The following is a 24943-nucleotide window of genomic DNA, read 5'->3' as shown; positions in this document are numbered from 1 at the left end:
GACAAGCGGCCTAAAAAACACACAAGTCAAGCGGCAGGGGAACTTGAGGTTAGTCTGAAGTAAGAAAGAGAAAAAAAAAAAGGAAGAAGTGCTTCCAGAATGGAATGGAGAAAGTTATTTTTAAGTTCAACAAATGCCATTCAGTGGACCAGGCTCCTGCTTATGGTTTTCTTTTTGTTTTAACTCCGTGCCTGGGGACCTGGGTAGGTTATCAGAGCATGCGACAATTCATAACGTCCATAATTATAAACGGGTCAGTAGGCGTACATATACATTAGGGGGAGGTTGATGGAGGGAATGTATTTTTTTTTTTTACAAGGAATTCAGCCCCCTGGTCCGATTCTCCGGAACAACAAAGGTCCGAGCCCTTGGACTTGGCAATCATCATTTTGACGCGATGATGATGATGACGATAATGATGATTGAGACAAATATGCTACAGAACCAGAAAGTCGTATGTCCACGCACAAAATTCACCACTCATTATCCCCATGAGATGGGATGGGATGGGATCGGATATAATATAAGAGGGGCAACAACAGCGCGAAAGCCCTGCATTTCTGTAGTCTTTGTGCATATTCTCCCTTCCGTACCCCTGGTCAAAAATAAGTCCCTGCACTCTTCAGCAGCAGTGCTACTTATGAAGGGTACTGCATCGAAAAAACACACTGCAGTACGTTACCAGTAACTGTTGGATGTGGCAGGCGAATCGCCCGCCAAATACCCGATGACGTCTGTCTAGTACTTCTTAGAAATTGGGATCTTGGGCGGCAACGAGCGCCACCCCGGATTAGGGCCCACCGATTTTCATGGATGGCTTTTACCGCGCTCTGCTTTGGGGGAGAGGGAGAATGGGATGCTTGAAGTTACCGTTTGCTTGTGACCAAATCTGAATCATCTTTGCAACATCTACCAGGTGTGAATATATCGGATCGTCATGCGGGAGATTTCGTCACTTATATGACTTTGAGCAAGGAAGTGTTGCGTAAGTTCATGCATTTGGAGTACAACCACACACGATACCTATGTAACCATTGAAAACACACTCGTCAATGCACCGGACTACGACGGGACAGAGGGAGCCGAAAATCCCTTCCATGGGTGTAAGGGGCACGTATACTCCCCGTATGGAGGTTCAACGAGTGGTTTTCGAGTTCGAGCCTAAGGACTTGGCCAATAATTTAACGGATTGAAGTTATTCATCAGTCCACTCATTATTTAGATTTAAAGGCTTGGGCGCTATTTTTATATCTTCTTTCTTGCATTTCCCTTCCCCTTACCCAGGATCAGTGTTCCCAGGTATTTACCTCGCGGGTGGGGGGGAAGAGGTTTTAACGGTAACCTAAACCTAGAAGAGCGGTGACATGAACGAAACAACATCACCTCAACGGAATAACTAATGCAGAGACATGTGCGGAAGTACCCCGAATTTCCCCCCTCTTGCGAGTTACCACTGCCATCAGAGGTACCACGCAGACTCATGCAGTGCGGCCCCCCTCTCTTCCTTGATGCAGTATATACCTGTATGTACAGTACATAAGTGGTACTGTACATACAGGACAGTTGATGCAGTTACTGGGGTAAAACGGCTGTAGTAGGTCGAGTTTTAACCGCCGAGCAAGGGCAGCGATTCCCCTATCCCCATTGTTGTTGAATGATGGAGAAATCTACGGGTACAGGTAAGGTTGGGAGGTGTAGGGACACGTATACAAACCGCGCTACTGGATATTCCTTCCCCCTGAATGCGTTCCGTTTGAGTTATTTTATATCACTCAACGAATAAAATAAATATAAATATAAATAAATATAAATATAAAAATAAATAAAAAAAAAAAAAAAAAAAAAAAAAAAAAAAAATTGACGCAGGATTTTAGATGGAAGGTCCACATAGTGTATCCCGGTACCTGAAAACTTCCTGTCCTAGGTCGCATCTATTAGGATATGAGGTACATGTATGTGTACATGTACAGGCTACAGTTTGAAAAGGAAACCAGCAAAGGGGCGCAACTCAATTGAAGAAGCTTGATTGGAATATTTGCAGAGACTTGGCTAACGCAGCGAGTATGCTTCGGTAGTAGCAAACGAGCCAAGCTTCTTTGAAATGATATCTTTCTTCTCACCAAACTCATTCTCATTTAATGTTCGTTCGTTATTGATTGGCGATGATATTCCCAGCGTCTCTTCAACTTTCAAGAGTCAAGCATAGGATAGGACGAGACCGACGATTCGCCTACTAAACAAGTGCTGCACCGAGCCCCGTGGTAACCATCGACTTAGCGAATGGATGGCCCGTTATTTAACTATCTGGCCCAGGATGGGGGGATGGGGGTGGGTGAGTGGGTTCTTCCGCCCGACCGACCAGCAACGGCGTCAGGATATCATTTATCATTATTCCTTATTATTAAATATTCTATTCCTCCTGTCTTGCACTGGTTTCGTGGGATGATGGGGTAATAATAATAAGAACCAACAACTCTTTGAAGTCAGGATCCAAAATGGTTTGGATAGGCAAGAGGAGACAGGACACCATATTACGGACGGTACTCCGTAGGTGTTGCAGAGGAAGTGAGTGTGTGTTTTGCGTGGCCTTTACGCAGGTCCGAGATTCCCTGCGCGCGAGAGCCCCTGGAGCCCCCTGGAACTTGGAAGCCCTGGCCATCCATCCCAAGGGGAGGGAGGGGAGATAGTTAACTATGCCCCTAACTAACTACATTAGATGGTTAGAGCGGACAGTTTTCTCCAGCATTTTGCTGTCTTTCATTATCTTTACACTTGCTAAATTCGAATCGATAACCACACTTCAAAGGTATATACGATACGTAGCGCAGCGTACGTAGGATGATGTCTCTCTGTAAAGCTAGCTATTAATAGCAAAAGTGTACTCCGTACTCCGTAGTGTGCTTGCCTTGCCGTTAGGAGGAGGAGAGGGTTCGGAATCCAGGTACCGCCCGGATCGGGCCTAGGCGATGTCTCTGTTATAGCGCCAGGGAAGGGAGCCAGTTAACCACACGTGGGCGGACGCTTAACTCCACCGCCAGCAGGTATGTTGGTATGAACCCACTGACACTGACCACTTGACGACTACTCATTAGTACTGACCACTGACCACTGACCAACTACGGAGTACGGAGTAACTACGCAGTAACTAATAATGACCACTAACTAATAACTAATGACCGCTAACCCACTGACCACTGACCCGCCACAACCATCACGACATCCGCATCAAATCCATTCCATCAGGCTTGGCTGGGCTGGCGGTCTGGTCTACTCTACTCCGTACTGTACTGCGTATATCTCCTCTCCACCGCACCGGCGCAGCATCATCTTCTTCTTCTTCATCCTCCCTTCCATCCCACCCTTCTTTTGTTCTTCATGTCTTTCTTTCTTTCTTTATTTTTTTTGGTTTTTCTTCCTCCTTTTTGTTCTCTTCCAATAATCCCCCATCTTTCCTCCTCCTTCTCTCCGTCTCTCCGTCTCTCTCGTCTCGTCCACTGTCTCACATTATCCGACTCACTGAAGGACAGACGAACTGACCCTTGTGGACCGACCACCTCGTTTGTTGTAACCCAACATTCCAAGTAACTCACTCTGCCCTGCTTCTGCTTGTCCTTTGTCCGCCTCCAGAGTCCTACAACTACCAACTCGCAACAGCAATCCCTTCCTCGACCACCTCCTCTTAACATCGTCCTTTTGTCCGACTCTTTCTCTCTCGCTCTCGCACTCTCCTCTCGTTCCCTCTGTGCTCATAGACAGACGTAGAAAGACAAAACACAAGACGCATAAAGATCACATACGGGCTAGATATTTAATCCTCTCCTACCTTTTACCTGCATAAGAACGGCCCCAGAACCGGTTTGCTGTATGTATGTATGCTTCTTGCTTGCCTCGGTTTCCATTTCCCTTCGACGCCCGTGTCCGCCCTTCCTTTCATTGTTGTCGCGCATCACTTTTACGGCTACACGCAGCTTTCCTGCCTGGCTCCTCTCCTGTACCTGGATGAAGCATCTAAGCAATAATCTATCTATCTTGTTCGTTGCCTGTGATTTAATTTGATTTGATTGGTTGGTTGATTGATCGCTCGATTGATTGATCGCTCGATTGATTGATTGGTTCCCTACTCGCCTCTGTCCAACTTAGTTACTTTTGCATCTCTCAATCTCTTCTCCTCTCTCATCCAACCTCATCTCACTTGTCTCTGCTTCCTGCGGCCGCTCGCCTCGATAATAATAATATTTCCCTCCCGCCATTTGCCGCAGGATGCGCCCTCGCCCTAGACTAACCCTGTATTTTATTTTATTTTATTGCATTGCGGTTCTCCATTCTGGTGTGCGTCGTTTAGGTTTTTGTTGGGTTTCCAATTCGCTTTGTATCGCAAAACTAATACACTCGTCGCACAACCAGCAGCCTCGTGCAACATCATCGATTCCCTTTTTCTTCCCATCTTTCTTATCCGACTCCCTTTCGAAAGCCCCGAATGCGTTTACTTACCTGCAATTAACCTTATCAACAACAAAATTAAGACGGATATCCCTAAGACCTCTTCCAGGGTTGCGCAGCGTGGCTTGGATTAAATTCAACCGTTTCACTTCGCAACCGGCTTTTGGACGCTGCAGCGCCGCTGGGGGGGGGGAAGGAAATCACTCGCAGGTTCATCCAGGGTAGTCCACGTTGCAGTGCCCTCCATCTGAGGGCATTGGTGGGGACGAAATAGGAGATCACAGCGTGTTCTGTGACGTCTTATTAAAAAGGGTCTTAAAACGTAAGTAATATCCGTTTACTTATGTTTCCCTAATTTTATTTTATGACCTGCGTATATATATATATATATGTGTATATGTATATAGAAGATAGCTTTGTATATATCTACATCGCTATGGTCCTCTTGTTTTTTGGATTGTTGTCTTGCTTGGTGACAGAAGTGCCTTCTCGCAACCTAGCCCGCAATCATGGCTAACTCACAAAGTTCACAACAGGACGGGCCGTCTTCATCATCTATCGTACCGGCCGTGCTGATTTACTCCCGCCTCCCGTTCTCTTACTGTCCACCGTCTTACGGGTTTCCTCAAGGGAAAGCTGAGAGGTTCTTCTTTCCCGACTCCCACTTACCCATCCTCACAAAGCCTACCCGAAACAGCAATATTCCATTGGTAACAATGGCAAAAAAAAAGACATCCCAAGCTCCCCATTTAGAGCTGGGATCGTCCAACTTCAATGAACTCTCTCAGAACCCCCGCTCGCCATTGAGCCCCCTAAGCCCCACATCACCCAGGTCTCCTACGTCTCCATATTCCAGAGGGTCTGTAATGAGGCCTTTGACGGGGAAAACTTCGCCTGGCTCCCTATCACCAAATGCTTCTGCTGTTGAAGAGAACAATGAAGTGCCACAAACGCCAGGTATAACCGCAATCCCGCAATATCCACCTTCTCCCAAAGAATCCACTAAGCATGGACGAGACCCGTCGCGTTCGTTCTTCTCCAACCTCAAGGCATCCAAGTCAAGCCAAAGGCTTCAATCGTCGGATGGTCCCGATAAACAGACGGCTGATGGCAAACCCCCACCAAGTCGAGGTAGTTCGAAGGATAGGGCAGTGAATATATCTAGTCGGGGACGGAATGGTTCCTCTGTGGATTCACCAACTTCCTCCGGTCGTGCTGAAAGAACAAATGGTGGGGAAATATTCCGCCTTTCTTTGTTTCTCCCCCTCTCTTTTTCTTTCTTTGCTGCTTTATGTGCAAAAGCAAAGTGATAAAGAGGCGAAAAAGTGCATGAAAGCTGACTATGAGGTATATTTTAGGCAACCGGAATGACGATCAATCTCTACGCAAGGAAAGCGTAACTGATTACAATTTAGCGTTCAAAAAAAGCAAACCTCGTTTCGCCAACATTCTAACTCGGTCACGATCCATTAGAATGGACGATTCCTATGCCACTGGTAAAAACCATCCACCTTCGCGACGACCATCTTACGGTTTACTACGTCTAGAGGAAATCAGCAGAAGCAGCAATAATACCCAACCGCCATTGAAAACCGCCCCATTACAACCAGACAAAATGTTCAAGGAGGTGATGGGTTCCTCCGTCAGAAACCGATCAGCCGACCGCCCAGCAGCTGATCACTCCCCTTCCAAATCCCAGCGACATCTAGGACACGGAGGCTCACTGACATCCTCTTCGTCGCTGAGCCAGGTCTCCGGCGCGTCGCTATTCAACAATCTAAAGCAAACATCCAGCGGCGCGGCTGACCGTCTGGGCAAAGCCGGGAAGGGATTTTTCGGTAAAATCACTAGGAGTGGGAGTAGCAATGAACGGGAGTTCCCTGTAGATGACACGTATACCTGCCGAGTCATTAATCTTCCGCTGGTGGAGCAAACTCGGCGGACGCGGATTTCGAAACGGTTAGAAGCATCGAAAGATAAAACTGAGTATTGGATGCCGGCTCTGCCGTGGAGATGTATCGAGTATGTTACTTTTCTTCGTCAGATAGCCCTTTGGTCGATGTCCTTCACTAACATAGTTTGCCAGTTATTTAAATTTTAAGGGGTGTGAGGAGGAGGGCCTTTATCGAGTCCCAGGAAGTGGAAAGGATGTTAAGCATTGGCAGAGGAGGTTTGATACAGGTATGTTTTGCTTCCTTTATTCTAAGGCATCTGATCATTTTGTACTAACTGGTTTCGTTTTTACTTTGAAGAATACGACATTAATCTATTTGACGAACCGGACCTATACGATATCAACACGATTGGATCGATGTTCAAGGCATGGCTCCGCGAGCTACCTGATGAAATCTTTCCCAAAGCAACGCAGGCTATGATCGCAGAAAAGTGCGCGGGTGCTACAACCGCCCCGCAAATGCTCAAGGACGAGTTATCCAAACTTCCTCCCTTCAACTACTACCTCCTCTTCGCCATAACCTGCCACCTAAGCCTCCTGCACTCCTACGTCGACAAGAACAAAATGGACTATCGCAACCTCTGCATCTGCTTCCAGCCATGTATGAAAATCGACGGCTTCTGTTTCCAGTTCCTCGTCTGCGACTGGAAGAATTGCTGGCAGGGCTGCTGGACGGAGAAGGAGTATCTGGCAATCGAACTCGAGGTGGAAAGGAAGGCTCTTACTGAAGCCCAGGAGGGTACGAACGCAAAGGAGACGGTTGTTGATGACAGAGCCGTTTCGTCGTCAGGTAGCAGTAGCCAGGCTCCAAATACAACCACTACAACCACCACAGCCAACAGCAATAACAACAGCACCAGCACCAGCACCAGCAACACGAACAACAACAACAACAACAACAACAACAACAACAACAACAATAACAATACCAACGCGGCCCCCATTGGCAGCAGGACGCAGACATCCAACCGCTCAACGAGCCCGAGACGCGGACGAAAACAAGCACCACCAAGTATTAACAGCTCGCATTCACGTTCTGCATCTCAGCTACCTGAGCTTGGGCCACCACTGTCGCCTATGAAGATTTAGAGCCACTTCTTTCTAAAGGGATATAGAGATAAAGTAGTATATTAGAGCAAACCGGACGTATGAAAATGCGAATCTGTTTTTGATCAAATGAGATGGATAGTTGTTGTTTTTGGACGAGGATCACTCCCTGGAATATTGAATCCCCAGGACAGAAGCCAACTGGATTTCTAGAAGAAGAAATGGAGTTGAATTGAAGGCCTTGTGGGAATGTCACATTTTCTATCACCAACTGCACCCATACCTTTCCTCAAACACAATACTCAAGAGGAGGCATGATGTTGCAGTTTCTTCAGAATGCTGTGTGTAAAATCATCATACAAATGCATTTTTACATCTACATTCAAAATTTCTGCTAGTCTTTGCACGGGAGTTTTTATTTTATTTTATTTTATTTTAATTTTTAATTCTACCTCGCTGTAATGCACTCACTCTGAGCGAGTTTGTTTGGTTGTGATTCTCTTTTTCTTTTCTTCTATTTTTCTATCTTGGTTTCCAACTTGCAAGCAACATCTCAGAGCTATCTTTTATTCTATTCTTGGGAGTTGCACTTACAGTTTGCATTCTAATCTTGTTTTGCTTCTTTCTGTCTGTTCCTTTGTTGTTCTCCGGGCTCTCCTGAAGCATGCTCTGGCGCTTAAAGTGAGGTTTTTTATTCCCCTGATACTTTTAGTTTGTCGATTTTCAGTCTGTCGGCCTTGTGCGAATCATCCTTCATTGCCGTCTCTCATTCGATTCTACTGCCCTTGCTTTCTACGCCTACATATAGGTTTCTTTGTCGGCTTTCTGAGTGTTCCCTGGCTGCCCTGCCCTTCTTTTGAACCGGTTCGCCCGTTCTGGCCCTTCTTGACTCCCTTTTTACAGGTCCTGGCTTTGGCATTACATTACAGCGTCATCATGTAGCATTTTTTCCCTCCCTTTTTCCATTCCTTTTTTTAATCCCATTCCCCCTTCTGTTTAAGCCTTTTATATTTCATTCTTCTCTTTTCCCTTCCTTACTTTTTCCTACCTGATGGCTTTTTCTTATTCATTTCTCACTCTATATATTTGCCTTAGCTCATCAACTTTGGCACCGGTGTTTATGAAATGTTTTACTTGGGTTTGCAGATGTAACTGTATAAATATCTTGTTGTTAGGCATGCATTCTGATTTATGTTAACATTTGCTGAACTGAAAGTAAAAGGGGAAATTGGCATCCATGAAGTTAAATAGCTATCTATGTAATTAGGTTCTGGTAAGCTCCTTTCAATAGAATATACTTTATTCTGCTCAGTTCAGACGGACAACTCCGTCTAGCAAAGCTTCCCCTTTACAAAAAAATCCACTAGGACGTTCGGACGACGATATCTTAGCTCCCTGGATATATTTAGTTCACCGAGGAGCATATAATGATTTGCCCTCAAGTGCACACGGCGATGAGAGAAAAGAAGAAACATGGTAGAGAGATGTGTATACAGAGAGACACCCGGCATAAAACCAAACAAAAACGCCAAGCGACCTTTTAAAAAATTAAAAAATTAAAAAAATAAAAGACATCAGAGTTCCCAGCCAACCCCGCCCCGCCCCGCCCCATTCCATTTTATTTATTCCTTCAATTCGCCAATAAACAATTGGAATGCCACAACAGCATGGCCCGTCACCGCACACACTGGATCGGATCTATCACCCCTGCGTACGCCCCGCTCTTCGCTCATTAGCTCTCATCCGCCTCTCATTCCTCCGTATCCGCTCAACCCTCTCCCGCCTCCCCTGCCCTCTAATCCCCTTCCCCTCGCTACTCAACCCTTCCTCCTTCTTCCACATCTTCTCATCAACCTCCACAAGCCAGTCGTTCTCCCCGCTCTTGTTCTTCCCCTTATACCCCCACCGCGGCACCCACTCGCCGCTCGCCTCGTCGTAGACTAACTTCTTCCTACGCTCCGCCTCCGCACTCCCGCCGCCCGAACCGAGCTTCTTGTTATATTTGCCGATCCCCTTCTTGCGCGCGAAGAGCTCCCATTTCGTCGGCTGCTTGGGGGCCGGGAGTGGTTTGAAGCGGGGGAGGAGGGTGTTTCGCGGGGGCAGGGAGAGGAGGATGCCGTCGCGCGGTGTGGCGGTTATAGGGCAGGTTGTTAGGAGTTGGTTGAGGAGGGATTGGGCACCGTCACGCGCTGTGCTGGCTAGGGCGGCGTTTAGAGATGTGTTGTTTGGGAGGGTAAGGGGGTTTGGGTCTAGGGCGAGGAGGTGGCCTAAGTCGAAGGTGTAGGGGGTGGGTTTTTCGACAGTTATGGGGCTGGATGGAGTATTAGTATATTCGTTAACTTCGAGATTGAACTGCGCGGTCAAAGTAGATGAGAAGAGAGAAGGGGAGGGAGGGGAATTTGGTAAAATGCTTTCTTTCTTTGCTTCGTTCTGAACTTGGAGCTTAGGTGAAGGTTGGAGGGATACGAGCATGCGCAACATTGGAGTTTTAAGGGTGAACATACAGTCTTTCTGGTTTTGGTTTTGCTTGAGCTGTTGAAGCAGCGGTGGAAGCTGAAGTAGATTCACCCATGTCTGCGATTGCCAGGATTGTTGAAAATGTGTTTGTAATTCGTTGATCAAATTGATCAAACGCTTCAGTTTATAAATTTATTTTACCTGATCCCAATGAAAAATAAAAATGAAGTCAGATCCAGCCATGACTAAGCTGAAGTTGTCTTGCTGCTTTTAGTCACGAAATGTTCCACTCAAAACCAGCGACAGGCATTTCCGCTTTTGGTTCTCTAGAATCTTTTCCGGCCAAGAGCCTCTTTTTCACCCCCAAACTTCAGCAGCATCACATCACGGCTATACACACGCTGCGGCAATCCATCCAACAATCGCTTTGGCAGGCCATTGACCACGACGAAGTAGCTTCGTACCACAATGGCCTCCTCCTCCTTTTGCTGGGGCTGCTTTTCGAAGCTTCGCCTATCAGCTCCCCGTCTGTTGCAGCCGCCCTCCGTCCTCCGAATCGCTCCCTTCCACACCACTGCTCCCGCGCTTGCATTGCCCATGAAAAAGAAGCCAGGTTCAGGTCGCTCAGAAGGCCCCAAGTTCCGTGAATCCCGGTCCGCTCGAATTAACAAAAAAACGAAGCGTGAGAAGCCTCGCCCGCCGGCCGTGGGTGAACGCAGAGCAGCGAGACAACGCATCGTGCTAAGCAACACCAACGCCCTCGAGGTCCCAGATATGCAAGAGCTATCTATTGAGAATATGACGAATGCCGAATTGCGCGGCCGTATTGTTGGACTACCTATGGCGCTAGTGGACCGATTGAGAGGCGCTCGCGCCTTCAAGACCACCCAGGGCTGGAGCCTGTTTAGAAGACCTGGTACTCTCGTTAGAGAGGAGACGCTCGAGCTGGGGAGGTTAATCGGTGGCATTGGGAACGGCGAGAGCGAAATGAAAGGGAAAACTGTAAAGAGAATCATTACTGGCGACAAGGGGACCGGGAAGAGTGTCCATTTGACGCAAGCCATGACCTTGGCTATGTTGAACAACTGGGTCACTGTCACTATTCCTGAAGGTAAGACTTCGATGAATTATCTTTTCTACTAATGCGCCCATTTTACTAACCGTTATGCCGCTTTCTTTTCGTTTTAATAGCCCAGGACCTCACGATCGCACATACTGCCTACGCTCCCTCCACCACAGAACCAGGACAATATGTGCAGAAGGATGCAGTGGCTGCACTGCTGCAGCGCATGGTTACTGCCAATGGGCCTGTGCTTGCCAAACTTCATATTTCACAAGACCACCCGAATTTGAAGGCGCCATTTCGCCCCGAGATGAACCTTGAACAATTAGCCAAGCTGGGAATAGATGATACTGCCCACGCCTGGTCGGTATTCCAAGCTCTGTGGTCCGAATTAACCGCAACCAAAGCCACTGCCGATGCTGAGGGCCTAAAGCCTTTCGCTTCCCGCCCACCAATCCTGGTCACAGTCGATGGCCTTGCGCACTGGATGGCGAATTCCAAATACCGCACTGCCGAATATGAGGTTATCCACGCTCACGACCTCGCACTGGTCAACCATTTCCTTTCCCTACTATCGTCAGATCGCTCCTCTCCAACGCTCCCCAACGGCGGGCTCCTCCTCTACTCTACATCTACCTCAAATACACCAAATATCTACACATTCGACATCTTGCTCAAACAGCTCGCTGCTCGCACCTCTGGCATCCCAGCAGACTCGCCGGAATTCCCTACCGCTGATCCATACCGCCGCCCTGACTCACGAGTCCTCGCCTTACTAGATGATGCAAAAGATCTGACGACGCAAAGGCTCACTGGTCTAGGTAAGAAAGATTCGAAGGGCTTGCTTGAATACTTTGCGCTCAGCGGCATCCTGAGAGAAAAGGTCACCGAAGAATTCGTTAGTGAGAAATGGACACTCTCTGGAATGGGGATTGTCGGTGAGCTAGAGAAGTTGGGAAAGAGAGTGAGAGTACCGCCTCCAATTCCTATGCCGGCTGCGAACTGAACTCTTCTTCAATAAATTGAAATTCGTTCCGCCGTTATACAACATGACGGATTCCGGTTCATTTCGAGGTTCGTCGTGTATTCTACTTATATTTTATTTACTATTACGATATTATTTCCTTTCTGTTGCCTATTCCATTTCATTTCTGTTTGACCTTTGAGAGCATTTCTCTGGATATACTCGGACCAGGATTGCTATCCCTAGACCAGATCGCTGTCTTTGTGTTACTCCCTTTATCGTGTTCGGTATTATGCTATACAGTACATTTTTCCTCTGCATTATTATCACTCTTAAGGTTTAAAAAATAGAAGTTGGTGTCCCCGGGTTTGATCGCTTTCCTATCGACAAAATTTGTCACTACTGTTTAACTTTTATCCTCTTTGATCACGGCATGCCCTCTTTCATTCGAAGACGAGTTTAGAAGAGCTGTTACGCATTCCATATTACACGACTACTGAGAGAAAGTCTGGCCTATTACACAACTATCACCATAATGTGTTGCAACACCGTCACTGCTGGGATCTGGCCACACCTGCGTGATCTTCCCCGCGCAAGTAATCGATAGTAACTATGGCTTTTCCCGTACAACTGAGATTTGACTTCCTGACCTCCGAAAGGAAAGGGTGGTCCTCGCCGTTGCAGCGTGGATAAAGAACTACTCTCTTTTCAGCCCCAGTTCCTCTTTTTTTTCCCGTTGGTAGTTGCGCATATACATATACCTTTACTAAAAACATACTTCAATATGGCAACTTCAATGATTCCATCGGGGGCTTCTTCATCTCACCCAAGGCAAACCCCCCGTCCCATCCCCCTCACCGCCCCGACAATACCAGAAAGACACGCATCACTACTCGCTCCCACAAGCCCAACTGCTCTTGAGCATAAACGAGCCAATTTAATCTTCCTCCCGTCAACAATGATACAACTTTGCGGCACAACTTCGAGCGTACCCGATATTCTCAAATTTAAACTCCAACAATGCCGCACGGAACTGGATTATTTCAGATGTTACCAGGACAGTCTCCGCCAGGCATTGGTCGAGAAGAAGCCCTTAAGCGAAAAGGATTATCTGGATGAAATGGTCTCCGTGGATCGTAGATGTCGCCCACTCGTCGAAGAATTCCGGATCCTTTCCCGTCAGCAAAGAGCTATGAAGCAGGACCTAGAAGATGAACTGGCCCCGAAGCGCCGTGGGGGGATAAAGGCTGATAAAGAGGCAGATGAGGCAGACGCGGACGATGACCAGCAACTACAAGCCCTTTCGCTGCTAGAGAGAGCATACGCGGCGGCTCTACATTCCAAGTCTATGTCTGACGAGATAACAGGAAGGCATGTGGGTCTCAGGCTGGCGAAGTTCCGTCGTGATGTTTTGGCGTATCACGCTGCATCGCGGCTGGAAGGAGGGGAGTACCAGATGTACTGTCATGTTACGGGCTGGTGGGAGGCAGGGAGTGTGAAAGTGACGCATCTTGTGCCGAGAGGGATGAGAGGAGATGAACTAGCGTATCTCTTCGGCGATAGTGATATGGCGGTAGAGGATCGCAAGAATGGTGAGAGGGAACAATCCGTAGGTATGGGATTTTTGCTAAAATAAATGGTGTTCATCTTTTAGGGATTACGCTACATGCGAAGATTGAAGAGGCAATGGATGCGGGAGCGATCGCTATAGTGCCAAACATGCCGGCGGAAAACGCAGCAACCCCAAGTGAGTGGAGATGTGTTTTGGCAAATGAGTCGTACCGGGATCGTATTTTCAGTCGCGACTTGACAGGCCATGCGTCAAGATGGAACGTAAGTTCAACTGTTATCCTGAAGTGTATGCAATCGGCCATCTGATACATTCTGCTGCTGATACTACAACGGCAGGAACTGGATGGTAAGCCGCTGGCCTTCCTGACTAGCTCAAACCGACCCGCAACTCGATTCCTCTTCTTCCGTTTCATCATGACTTATCTCCAAGCCAAGATTCAGGGGAACGTAGAGTGGGCTGAAAAGATTGAGACGACCACTACATATGACTTGTGGCCGTTGTCGGGGTCAGGAGGGTACCTGGAAAAGGAAACTCTGCGATCCATTACACGGAATATTTCCGGTTTTGAACTTCCGGCTTCTTTATATGAGGAGTTGACGTTCGATGGAGAAAGCCCAGCGACGGATCCGGACTATGACACCGTTCTATCGATCCGGCTTCGTGAGGTGTTGATTAGTGGGATGAAAGGGTTGGGCATTAGGAACAATGAGAAGTTCGGGGATGAACTCAGATTGGTTGATGGGGCTGGGGAGTTGGAAACAGGAACGGAGTAAGGGTATATTTTATACTCATCAGGTTTTGGCTGGACAGTGGATTGGATTGTGTCAGTCAGTCAAGATGTAGGGATTATTGTGTAGCCGTATTAATTACTCAATTAGGGATTGGAATGTGCAATCATCATACCTGCCATCAAGTTGGTGGTGCTAGGGAAACAAAATACAAAAGAATTAGGCCTCAGTCCCAAGCTGAAAGAGAGAAGAAAAGCGCTATAAGCGATATGATATCCAAAACGAGTCTATCTCTAAGTCGACAACGAGTACAAAGAAATACAGCATCTGACTATCCTCCGTACACCAACAAGCAATGCAAGAACGTGGATATACAGCAGAAGTGAAGAAATGCTGTAATGGTATATACAATACACACAAAGACACGGCCAAAAAAGCATCACATCAAACTCGTCCTTCCTCCAATATCCCGTCCACCCTCGCCAGTAGGCATCTCCCCATTCCTCCCAACAACAAACTCTCTATAAATAGCCTCGAGGCGCTTACGCTCCACGTCACTAATCGAACAACGAGTGGTTGCGAGAGATCGTTCTATGTGCGGCCAGCAGATATGGATATCATTACTAGCGTCATTATACGCATCAGCGACGCCATTGGGACCGTTTGTGGCTGCATCAGCTGATGGATCCGATGCCTCCCGTTCCAGTTGGCGTTGGCGTCTGCGGTCTTGTTTAATCGCGTCGAGTCTCGCAGCCACGACAGCGGGGGGTGGTAGAGAGGGTGAGGTGTTGTTGGTTGGGCGATTCCGAGATGCTACCGCTGTGGCATGTTCGTCCGAGGAGTAGAGGAACTGTATGAAGGATTTTCTGGCAGATTTTTCTGGGCCGGTGCTGGTGCCATTGACGCCTGGATTTACGCCGTTTGTAATTGCTTGTGCTTTCGATTTATTCTGTGGGCTAGTGGAGTCGGAGGATCGGTCGCCCAGCGCGTCGTGGATGGCTTCGAGATGTGCGTTGTAAACAACCGCCTGCAGGTCAGCGCCAGAGTATCCTTGAGTTCGATCTGCAATTTCCCCGACACGCTCCATCACTTCGTCGCTAAGTTTAAGCTGTTTGCTCAATGCCTGGATGATATCCACTCGATCTGAGTGGGAAGGTATGTCACACAGGAGTGACTTATCGAGGCGTCCGGGCCGGAGCAATGCGGGATCGATGAGGTCCGGTCGAGACGTAGCTGCCAGGACATATACCCCTGAAAGGCCTTCCGCTCCGTCCATCTGGGTAAGAAGCTGGTTGACCACTCTGTCAGTAACCCCGGTAGAGTCATGACCCCGCTTTGGCGCGATACTGTCAAATTCATCGAAGAAAAGAACGCAAGGCCTAGCAGCCTCCGCTCTCTCGAATAGGTCGCGGACGCTCTTTTCACTTGCACCGATATATTTGTTGAGGATCTCGGGACCCTTTACGCTGATGAAGTTAAGTCCGCATTCACCAGCCACCGCACTTGCGAGAAGTGTTTTCCCGCAGCCTGGGAACCCGTATAGCAAAAGACCAGAGCGTAGGCGGAGTGGGCATTGAGCAAATATTGGCGCATATGTTGTGGGATATTGCAAGGTTTCAAGGAGCGTTTTTCTAGTTTCATGCAGTCCTCCAATGGACGCAAAAGTGGTTGAAGAGGATGTCAGTGTGACGTTACGGAGAGAGGCGGGTGTGAAGCCCTTGAGTGCGCGAGCGAAATCTTCCGTGCCTAAGGTGATAGTCGTGGATGTGGATAACGTATCTTGAACCGAACGGATCAAGGCTTCGTTTCTTGCACGAGTAGTTAATAGGACGAGGTCGCCGGGCATGTATCCGTCTGTCTTCCCAGCTAAGTCAAGGAAATCTAGGTCTCGGCTAAGAACAAAACCATCAGATTGTCCCGTTGAACCTGGTCGGCTACCAGGATCTGAGGGGTCAAGCCAGGTGCCCTGGGTGGAAGAGCTTGGGCTCCTTACATGACCATTGGCCGCAGTCTGGAGCCCTGGAACTGGTTCGTCTGCTGCCATTAATTTTTCCAGCACCATTCTTCTCCCATCCTTGTTTGGCGCCTTCAAACTAACAATTTCCCGTACAACATGGCCTCCAACAATAACATTATTGAGGGACTCCTTCGCCTGTGCCGTTGCGAGTAAAACGACAGAAGAGCTGGCCGACCAAAATTCTCGAACAGTTGAACAGACAATCTCGCTAAGTTGGCGGCTCCTTCCGTTTTCACCGCCAACCTGAAGCTCAGTTTCTACCGGACAGAGACGATCCAGGTCATCTAAAATCACGATTGACTGGCCACCTTGCCTAGCACACCAGGATGCCGAGAGGAAAAGTCGATGGAATGTTTCCTTAATTGTAGAGATGCGTGTTTGATCTGTCGCCAGCTTGCGGCAACAGAAGTACGATACATTAAAAAGGTAATCCTCGCGTAATTTGTAGGCCAACAAGTGACATAAAGATGTTTTGCCAGCACCCAGCCCACCGGTGAGAAGAATCGAGGATGATCGAGTAAGGTTTGAGATACAGGTTTCGATAATTGGATCTATCCCCACCATCTTGGGTGCCTTGTCCGGGATCGGATCTGTCGAGGGAGCGGTCGAAGGGACCCCGTCCTGCGGTTTTGGTATTTCTGGCTGAATATCCAAGTTCGCTCTACATTCCGAGCCGAGCAGCCAGTCAAATGCTACCCTACCAGCCTCTGATTGCGGGTTTAAAGGAGGGTCGAAGCGAACAATTCCCCCTTCGAACTCGAAGGGCGGGGTTTGGTTGTCAAGTTTGGGCAAAATCATACCGTCGGTTACCGGGCCCGCTAAAATACCTGAATCAGAACCTAGACTGCCGTATAACAACTTGATTCGTTCACTCAAAGCATCCCGGTAAGCAGAAGAATCACCCCCAAATTTCAATCCATCCTTCTTCTTCGATGATTCAGATGTAAAAGGGAAAAGTTTAACGGATTTCAGTGAAGATTGCTGAATTTGGGGCGGAGCGGCCTCAACGCGAACAATTCCTCCGACCATTCCGTCGGATCCAAGCGCAGAGCAGAGACTGGATGAGAGAGCGACATGTTGGCAATCAGGACTCTCATCCCATGGGAGAACCCTGGCTACAATTTTCTTCGAGGGCTTTCCTGCATCGGAAGACTCCAGATCTTTTTGCTGCTGCTGTTGTTGTGGATCGATAGGTGGGAGTAATCCCGCCGGGGTAACAATTGAAACGCATGCCCACACTGTTCCACGGAACTCATTCTTCGAAAGGATGCCTCGATCAACCCATATCCTAAACCCTTCATTTTTCTGGGTCTCCGGATCCTCATCAAACCAATCCTGCGCAAGGCGCCGATCCACGCCTCGAAGATAAACTGCGCCACGCGACGCGGAATCGGAATGGCTACTTTTTGGGCGGACAGTGCTCCCACTGCTACGGCCGCTTACGCTCTTCCGACCGGCGCTGGTAGTGCTTCTATTTTCGCTGCGTGAATGCCTGTTGGATTTTGTGCGGACTTTTGGAGCAACTATAACTTCAGCATCGGGTGCGATTTTGGCAAATGGAGAGGTAGTTGGCACAGGTGGTGTCAGGGATGTGATGGTAATATTGGCCGTTGAGGTGGGTGACAGGTGTAAAGTGAGCGGATGGGAATGCGGCAGCTGCCCAGCTGTAGGACCGCTATAAGCAGGGTTTGGAAGGGCACGAATTTGAGACAGGAGATTAAGTTCTAGGAAGGTGGCATGCAATTCAATAACTATTGGTGGTTAGCTAGCGTTGCGTGGTTGGAGATCCGGGGAGCTCCAAGACCTACTCTCCCAATCAGCCGGTGTTAAAGGCTCAATATTGACGGTGTGCGCCACCGGGGGGTCGATGTGCAGCAACAGGCCGACCTATCGGGAAATTAGTAGAGTGATGTTAGATTTTTGGGCTTGTGCATGGTAATTACCCGCTGGCCATCACTCAAACCCAAAACTCTTGCGAAAGTAGAATCAAGTTCAACTGTCGGGATCTCCTGCTCCCTCGAGGAACCTCTTGCACCGCTTATTCCGTCTCTGCTGACTACAGGGGCAAGTCTTCGTTTACTTGGCATGCCTGTCCAGCCAACGAACGAGGATTTTTGCGACTGGCCGACATTCGAATGGGAATTCGATGCGCCAGAGGTGGGGCGATATTGAAGCTCGACAACGACATTTTGGGCAGGCTGCGAAACGAAAATCATTAGATTACTAGACGTAGAACCTGGCATTCAATATCCTTACCGTATCCGCGTTCACTAACAACGACACCAGCGACGGCGGCAAGTTAACAAGGCAGTTCTTGAGCGGCACAAGGGCTACCTCCGCGATGGTGGATGTCTTGCTGTTACCAGGAGCCATGGTGGACAATTATCAAAAATTGACCTTCCCCTCGATTATGCATTTATCAAGAATGAAGTACCCCCTAATGGAGCGGAAAAGAAGCTATAGCAAAAAGTTACAACCGTTGTAGCTGTTTAACCGGCATAGAAATTGAAATACTTGGGTGAAGTTGCTCCGACGTTTCTTCGGCTTTGTGACGAGCATGCGTTGCCGAGTGTCGGGCCGAGACATAATCCGTCCCGAACCACGCTAGTCCCAACATGGGTTAGGTGGTTCTTAAACGCGTCCGCGTCGCGTAAACGCGCTCTTCAACCTCTAATTCTTCAATTGCAACGAACTGCGGCAACCCAACAGAAACCATCCTCTGTTTCAACTACACTGGCGCTCTCTCAACTCGAATAAATTGCCGCTAAAGCCGCAGAAACCACTTTTCCCTCTTCGTATCTCCTACCTACTTCCGTTTGTCCTTTTTTTCAGTAGTGAATCCTCCGCCATGGCGCTACTCCAGTATCGCGCACCCGTCAAGTATGCGGTCCAGCAAGAGCTTTTCAAGGACTTCCTTGAGACTTTTAAGAGCTTCGAATCAGCTTCAGAGGCCGCGGCCACCGAAGCAATCGAAGGCCTTCATATTGACGGCGATGTCATGAGCGACGAGTACGATTTCATGGACGATGTCGATGGTCAACGCACAAGAACTACGCGATCAAAGGGACCGAAATTGAAGTATATGCAGATGCTGCAAGAAGTTGCGGATCGGACAAGGTCCAATATTCTTATAGAATTAGATGATCTAGACACAGTAGGATGCACTTTGGGCAATGTTCTCTCCATTAACCTTTCTAACACTGAGGTAATTATAGTATGTCAAATCCCTGCCCGATGGCCCTAATTCAAACATCCTCGACAACATCGAAGGTAATGCGAAGCGATACATTGATGTATTCTCTGATGCGGTTGACGAAATAATGCCCAAGGAGACCAGAGAAGTCTCGTGAGTTATATTCGTCTAATCTCGTTCTTGCGCCAAATTCGAGATAGAAGCATGCCTAAATTGAATTCTTTCCGCAGATTTAAAGATGACGTCCTTGATATAATCATGTCTCAACGAGAGCGAAGAAACGAAACAATGACCCTGGCAGCTGAAGCAGATCCTGATTCTGAAGCTGGCATGCCACCCTCAATTTTCCCTCCTGAACTGACTCGCCGCTATACCCTGAACTTCAAGCCATTGACCGCTTCAGGCTCGAGCACTGGTCGAAGCAAGGCAATGGCCGTTCGCCATGTTCGTGGTGAACACCTTGGCCACCTTATTACTGTGCGAGGCATTACGACAAGAGTTTCAGACGTCAAGCCTGCGGTCAAAATAAACGCCTACTCTTGCGATCGTTGCGGATCAGAAGTTTTCCAACCTGTTGTCACAAAGCAATTTGCGCCCCTTTTTGAGTGCCCGTCTGTTGAATGCACACAGAATAACACCAAGGGCCAACTATTTCTTTCTACCAGGGCTTCAAAATTCATTCCATTCCAAGAAATTAAGATTCAGGAAATGGCAGATCAAGTTCCCGTTGGCCACATTCCGCGCACCCTAACGGTCCACTGTAATGGAAGTCTTGTACGACAAGTTAATCCTGGTGATGTGGTTGATATTGCTGGCATCTTCCTCCCGATACCTTACACTGGATTTAGGGCCATCAAAGCCGGCCTGCTTACAGATACTTATCTTGAAGCCCAGCACATAACCCAGCATAAAAAGGCCTATGAGAATCTTGTCCTGGACTCGCGAGCCCTCCAAAAAATTACTCAACATCAAAGTTCAGGAAACATGTACGAATACCTCTCGCGATCCATAGCACCTGAAATCTACGGTCATCTTGACGTGAAAAAGGCGCTGCTTCTACTTTTGATTGGAGGAGTCACCAAGGAGATGGGTGATGGAATGCGTATTCGTGGTGACATTAATATCTGTCTTATGGGTGATCCCGGTGTTGCCAAATCTCAGCTATTGAAATATATCACTAAGGTTGCTCCCCGCGGTGTTTATACTACTGGTCGCGGAAGTAGTGGTGTGGGCCTTACAGCAGCGGTGATGCGGGATCCAGTTACAGATGAGATGGTGCTAGAGGGGGGTGCTTTGGTCTTAGCGGACAATGGAATATGTTGTATTGACGAATTCGATAAAATGGACGATGGTGACCGGACTGCAATTCATGAGGTCATGGAACAGCAAACGATATCCATTTCCAAAGCGGGAATTTCAACCACTCTCAATGCTCGTACTTCAATTCTTGCAGCGGCCAATCCCCTCTATGGCCGATATAACCCGCGTATATCACCCGTTGAAAACATTAACCTCCCAGCGGCCCTTCTCTCTCGATTTGATGTCCTTTTCTTGATGCTGGATACTCCTTCTCGTGATGCTGATGAGGAGCTTGCTAACCACGTCGCATACGTTCATATGCACAACAAGCATCCCGAAACAGACGACAATAACGTGGTCTTCACACCCCACGAAGTCCGACAATATATCGCCAAAGCGCGTACCTTCCGCCCCAATGTCCCCAAGCGAGTATCCGAGTACATGGTTGGCTCCTACGTTCGGCTTCGCCAGGAACAAAAACGTGACGAGGCCAACAAAAAACAATTCTCACATACGTCTCCACGTACACTGCTAGGCATACTTCGTCTGTCACAAGCTCTTGCCCGCCTGCGATTCAGCGAGGAAGTAATCACAGAAGATGTGGATGAGGCCCTCCGTCTAACCGCGGTGAGCAAGGCGAGCTTATATCATGATTCCCAAGGAGGTGATGATCAGAGCCCCATGAGCAAGATCTACAATCTCATCAGGGGTATGCGAGAGAGTGGTGCCGCGGCCGTGGAAGATGGGAATGAAGGGGAGCTGAGCATGCGGAGAGTAAGAGAAAGGGTCCTCGCGAAGGGTTTCACGGATGATCAACTGAGCCAGACCATTGAGGAATATGCAAAGCTAAATGTGCGTTTTCTTGTTTCCCTTGCTTGCGTCCTTATTCTAGATCCCGTATTCTACTCACACTTCTCCTTCCCGCTTTCTAGGTCTGGCAAATTATTAGCAATGGAACGCGCCTCGTTTTTGTTGAGATCGACGATGACGACGAGATTATGAATATGATATGAGAGCATCGAATACACGTTTGTGGAAGAACAGCGGGGAAAAGCGGCACTTCTGTTATGGAGGAATATCCCCGAATGTTGTTCCTTGTAAATTTCGGTGTCACTGATATCACGTTTATACTAATGTATCTGATTTGTTCTATTTTGCTTCAAATGCTTCTCGTGTCACACGCAAGGTCAGGTATGCAATAGGTGTTGGTTTCTTTTATGAATATTGGCATGGGCGTTGTTGATACATGGCAGGAAGGATATTTTAAGAACGTCAAGAATTTTTTTTATATTTTATATTTTTTCTTTTTGTTTCTCACCCTTGAAGCTTAACCCCTGAAATTATTAGACCAAAATTTCATCATGCCAACTTCTTGCTAGATTTTTGAGTGGTTTCTTATCTGACATCAGTTTGCTGACTTGGCGGAATCTTAGAAAGCAGCTTTAACCAAGGGAATTGAGATGATGGCCTTGGTGGAGACAAAACGACTTCAACGACACACATCCTCTCAAATCACCACTATCTACCCCATACTACTCCATACATATGTATGTACTGATCTTGAACACCTATTTCAATAACTGTGGCATGAAAGAGGGAGATGAATCGACATTGATGATGGAGGACCTGATACGAAGGCGTGGCGTGTCTAACTGTTCCCACAATTCAACAATCGAAGAGCACAAGCCATTTATATCAGAGCACCATTTCAACAGGCATTTAGAACTTTTGTCCCACATCGCCAGAGAATACGAACAAGCGGCGGGATTTCAATATGGAACTTGAAAGAGCAGTGCTGCAAACCTCCGAGTCATGTGTGAAGGGGTTGGAAAAATCGTTCCGAATATTACCCCCGTCACGAGGGTTTGGCCTCAGCCGCGACGAGTTGCGGGAAATTGAAACGGAAGAAGAGTGCAGACAAAACCGGCCAACAAAAACGAAAAGCACTTTCCTGGAATGCGTGGCAAAGAAGAGCAAAACAAGTCCACATGAGCAGCTACATGTACTGTACATGTACATACAAATGGATGTATCGGTTATTCGGTCGTGAGATAGACCGCATACGCTGCATACATGAGCAAGTAGGCTTCGACGACTCGGTCCTTCTAAGACACGGGCATTGTTTGTCTTAAAACCATAAGGAAAAAGAAAACGCAAAAAATATAATGAAAAAGTAATCGACGTGCGCGTCGAGGAAAGAAAGTCCGTGTTACCCCGAAGGCTTCACTGGAAGCGAGATCGGTTGATACAAGGGCAGGCAGGCTCTCAATGACAGTACATGCCAACTTGCTAGGTTTCTGATGCTGTGAACAAAAAGCCAGTATGTATTGTGCTACACATTATTATTTACTCAAAATCCGGCGGACGCTTTGACGTTTCTGTTTTTCTTTTTCCTTTTCTTTTTCTTTTCTTTGTTTTCTTAGGTAACTACGGAGTAGGAAAAAACATTGGTTTATTCGCACTAGATCGATTTCCGCTGTGTTGTTGAGATTTGGACTACTAAGCCCTTAAAGAAATAAGTTCATCGGGTTTAATGGATAAGTTACCGCCGCATGCCAGCAACCTTTACGAAGGTAGTTACCGTTGATATCGAAAACTCGGGACAATTCAGGGGGTTGCCAAACAAGAAGGGTTCCATACGAACCCCCGATCTTCCGTTCCTGGTTTAGCGCAGCAACTCTATCTCAGCATGCATGCTCAGGGCTCAGCCTCTTTCTAACTTCATTTTTAAATAACTAATTCATCATTTTCAAACTTTATCGAGTTCTGTCAAGTTCTACTAAAAATACCTTAGTAATATATTTACCATTAACAGTCTGTTGAAAACCCTATGTTTTCTAATATTCAATTAAAAGAAAAATATATTTAAAAACAGTTTAATAACTGTCTGAGAAAAATTCTAGAAAAAAAATAAATGTAAAGCATTACGGAGTACGGATACGGAGTATATAGTTACCCAATTTATTATTATTTATTTACGCAGTAGTTCAATCAAACTCTAAGCAAAGTGGCTGAGTTTCCTGAGAAACCGCAAAATGTTAACAAGAGATCTCTCATCTCGATTCAAAAACCCTTGGATTCGATAGTTAACTACAACAAGACACTAAACTGCATCCAGATTGCATGTCTCCACTTCCTTAAAATATTCGCAAGGATCGACCCTGGTCGAATATTCCAGACAAACTCAACGACTTCAACGACTTCACGACTTCACGACTTCACGACTTCACGACTTCAACTTCACGACTTCACGAATTCACCACGACGCGTATTTTGCAAAAGAATTCTTAATAACCACCATCAAGTCATAAAAACATAAAAACAGAAGTGGCTGGGTAGTTATACGCTACGGAGTTAACTTCAAAAGGGTGAATCTGCTTGGCAAATGCCGCTGAATGCCTCTAACCATATTAAGTAATTTTCTCGTTGAAAGACAGGATGGGTGCAAAATCCGCCTACTACTAACTATGTACTTAGTACCGTACTCCCTCCCCGGTACTCCGTACTCTGAATACTCTCTCATCAGAGATGCATGGCCGAAATCTTGATGATGCACACAGCTCAGACAGAGCTCATAGCACAAGAGCACAGAACATAGCTAGCTAGTGCTGGTTCATTCCACGGACTTTTTAATAATCCTCGCAATCTAGAAGCTGGAGCGCCTGGTCCTCCCTAGGCCCTTCAGCACGAACCGACGTTCGGAGCATTTCTCTGACATTGGATGTGATCGAAAGACTGGCTACCTGGCTACTTTTCTCAAGAGAGTACGGGTCGTATATTTCCTCTATATCGGCTGACCTGGAAGTATTGTGCTGTACCTTGTACCTTGATTTATTCAAGACAACAGAGCCCAGGCGAAATCGAGAATCGGAAAATGTCAGAATTATGTTATTCACGCATTATCCAAGTTGCCAATTTTACCTCTCCTGCGCCTGCTTTACGGGTCAATGTTTAACTTTATGCCCTGACTTATGGAATCAGCAACCAAGGTTGTCTTTTCATCCCCTTTTTCTCGTCCCTGAAAATTGTTTGGCTCTGCCCCGTTTTCGGTATTTTCCTCTACCGAGTGTTCAAGATATCGAAAATTTGAAGCTATGTATAGCCCTCTTATGTGACGACAGAGAAATGATCTAGGCTCGATTCAGATTTTTCGATAAGAGGCCAAGTTGCAGCTTTACCTTACTACCCCTATCTGATAATGTTCTACT

General features: G+C 47.3%; 6 protein-coding genes across 8 annotated transcripts; 4 read left to right on the top strand and 2 right to left on the bottom strand.

Moving 5' to 3' along the window:
* Window positions 1-2930: 2930 nt before the first annotated feature.
* BDBG_08022 (rho GTPase activator) lies at window positions 2931-9015 on the top strand. Of its 3 annotated transcripts, XM_031723364.1 has the most exons (7): window positions 2931-3041; window positions 3093-3866; window positions 4405-4762; window positions 4977-5670; window positions 5799-6462; window positions 6527-6621; window positions 6693-9015. In XM_031723364.1, exons 4-7 carry the CDS (start codon window positions 5157-5159, stop codon window positions 7481-7483), a joined length of 2064 nt encoding a protein of 687 aa, XP_031580510.1. In that variant the 5' UTR covers window positions 2931-3041; window positions 3093-3866; window positions 4405-4762; window positions 4977-5156; the 3' UTR covers window positions 7484-9015. The 3 variants fall into 3 exon arrangements, with proteins under 3 accessions (XP_031580510.1, XP_002621804.1, XP_031580511.1); XM_002621758.2 differs by lacking the exon at window positions 2931-3041 and having other exon boundaries at window positions 3077-3862; window positions 4408-4762; window positions 6693-8808; XM_031723365.1 differs by lacking the exon at window positions 2931-3041 and having other exon boundaries at window positions 3077-3866; window positions 4408-4762; window positions 6693-8808.
* On the bottom strand, window positions 8518-10091 carry BDBG_08021 (ribosome biogenesis protein). Its single transcript, XM_002621757.2, has 2 exons — window positions 9946-10091; window positions 8518-9752 (listed from the first exon to the last, which is right to left on the bottom strand). Exons 1-2 carry the CDS (start codon window positions 10011-10013, stop codon window positions 9143-9145), a joined length of 678 nt encoding a protein of 225 aa, XP_002621803.1. The 5' UTR covers window positions 10014-10091; the 3' UTR covers window positions 8518-9142.
* Window positions 10092-10366: 275 nt separating this feature from the next.
* Window positions 10367-11967, top strand: BDBG_08020 (mitochondrial ribosomal protein DAP3; the record flags this gene model as incomplete). The annotated part of the gene is made up of 2 exons (XM_002621756.2): window positions 10367-11009; window positions 11090-11967. 2 exons carry the CDS (start codon window positions 10367-10369, stop codon window positions 11965-11967), a joined length of 1521 nt encoding a protein of 506 aa, XP_002621802.1.
* Window positions 11968-12709: 742 nt separating this feature from the next.
* On the top strand, window positions 12710-14271 carry BDBG_08019 (uncharacterized protein; the record flags this gene model as incomplete). The annotated part of the gene is made up of 3 exons (XM_002621755.1): window positions 12710-13517; window positions 13580-13758; window positions 13834-14271. The coding sequence occupies 3 exons, from the start codon at window positions 12710-12712 to the stop codon at window positions 14269-14271; spliced, it is 1425 nt and encodes a 474-aa protein (XP_002621801.1).
* BDBG_08018 (peroxin-1) lies at window positions 14211-18930 on the bottom strand. The gene is made up of 4 exons (XM_031723363.1): window positions 18500-18930; window positions 18187-18441; window positions 18052-18130; window positions 14211-17994 (listed from the first exon to the last, which is right to left on the bottom strand). Exons 1-4 carry the CDS (start codon window positions 18614-18616, stop codon window positions 14666-14668), a joined length of 3780 nt encoding a protein of 1259 aa, XP_031580509.1. The 5' UTR covers window positions 18617-18930; the 3' UTR covers window positions 14211-14665.
* A 161-nt stretch (window positions 18931-19091) lies between these two features.
* On the top strand, window positions 19092-21748 carry BDBG_08017 (minichromosome maintenance protein 7 (cell division control protein 47); the record flags this gene model as incomplete). Its single annotated transcript, XM_002621753.1, has 4 exons — window positions 19092-19397; window positions 19459-19589; window positions 19667-21587; window positions 21668-21748. The coding sequence occupies 4 exons, from the start codon at window positions 19092-19094 to the stop codon at window positions 21746-21748; spliced, it is 2439 nt and encodes an 812-aa protein (XP_002621799.1).
* Window positions 21749-24943: the final 3195 nt, after the last annotated feature.

This window comes from Blastomyces gilchristii (genome assembly GCF_000003855.2).
Source record: "Blastomyces gilchristii SLH14081 genomic scaffold supercont1.21, whole genome shotgun sequence".
NCBI classification, from domain to species: Eukaryota; Fungi; Ascomycota; class Eurotiomycetes; order Onygenales; family Ajellomycetaceae; genus Blastomyces; species Blastomyces gilchristii.
Note: the sequence above shows the minus strand (reverse complement) of the source record. Positions and strands in the feature narration are given on the sequence as shown.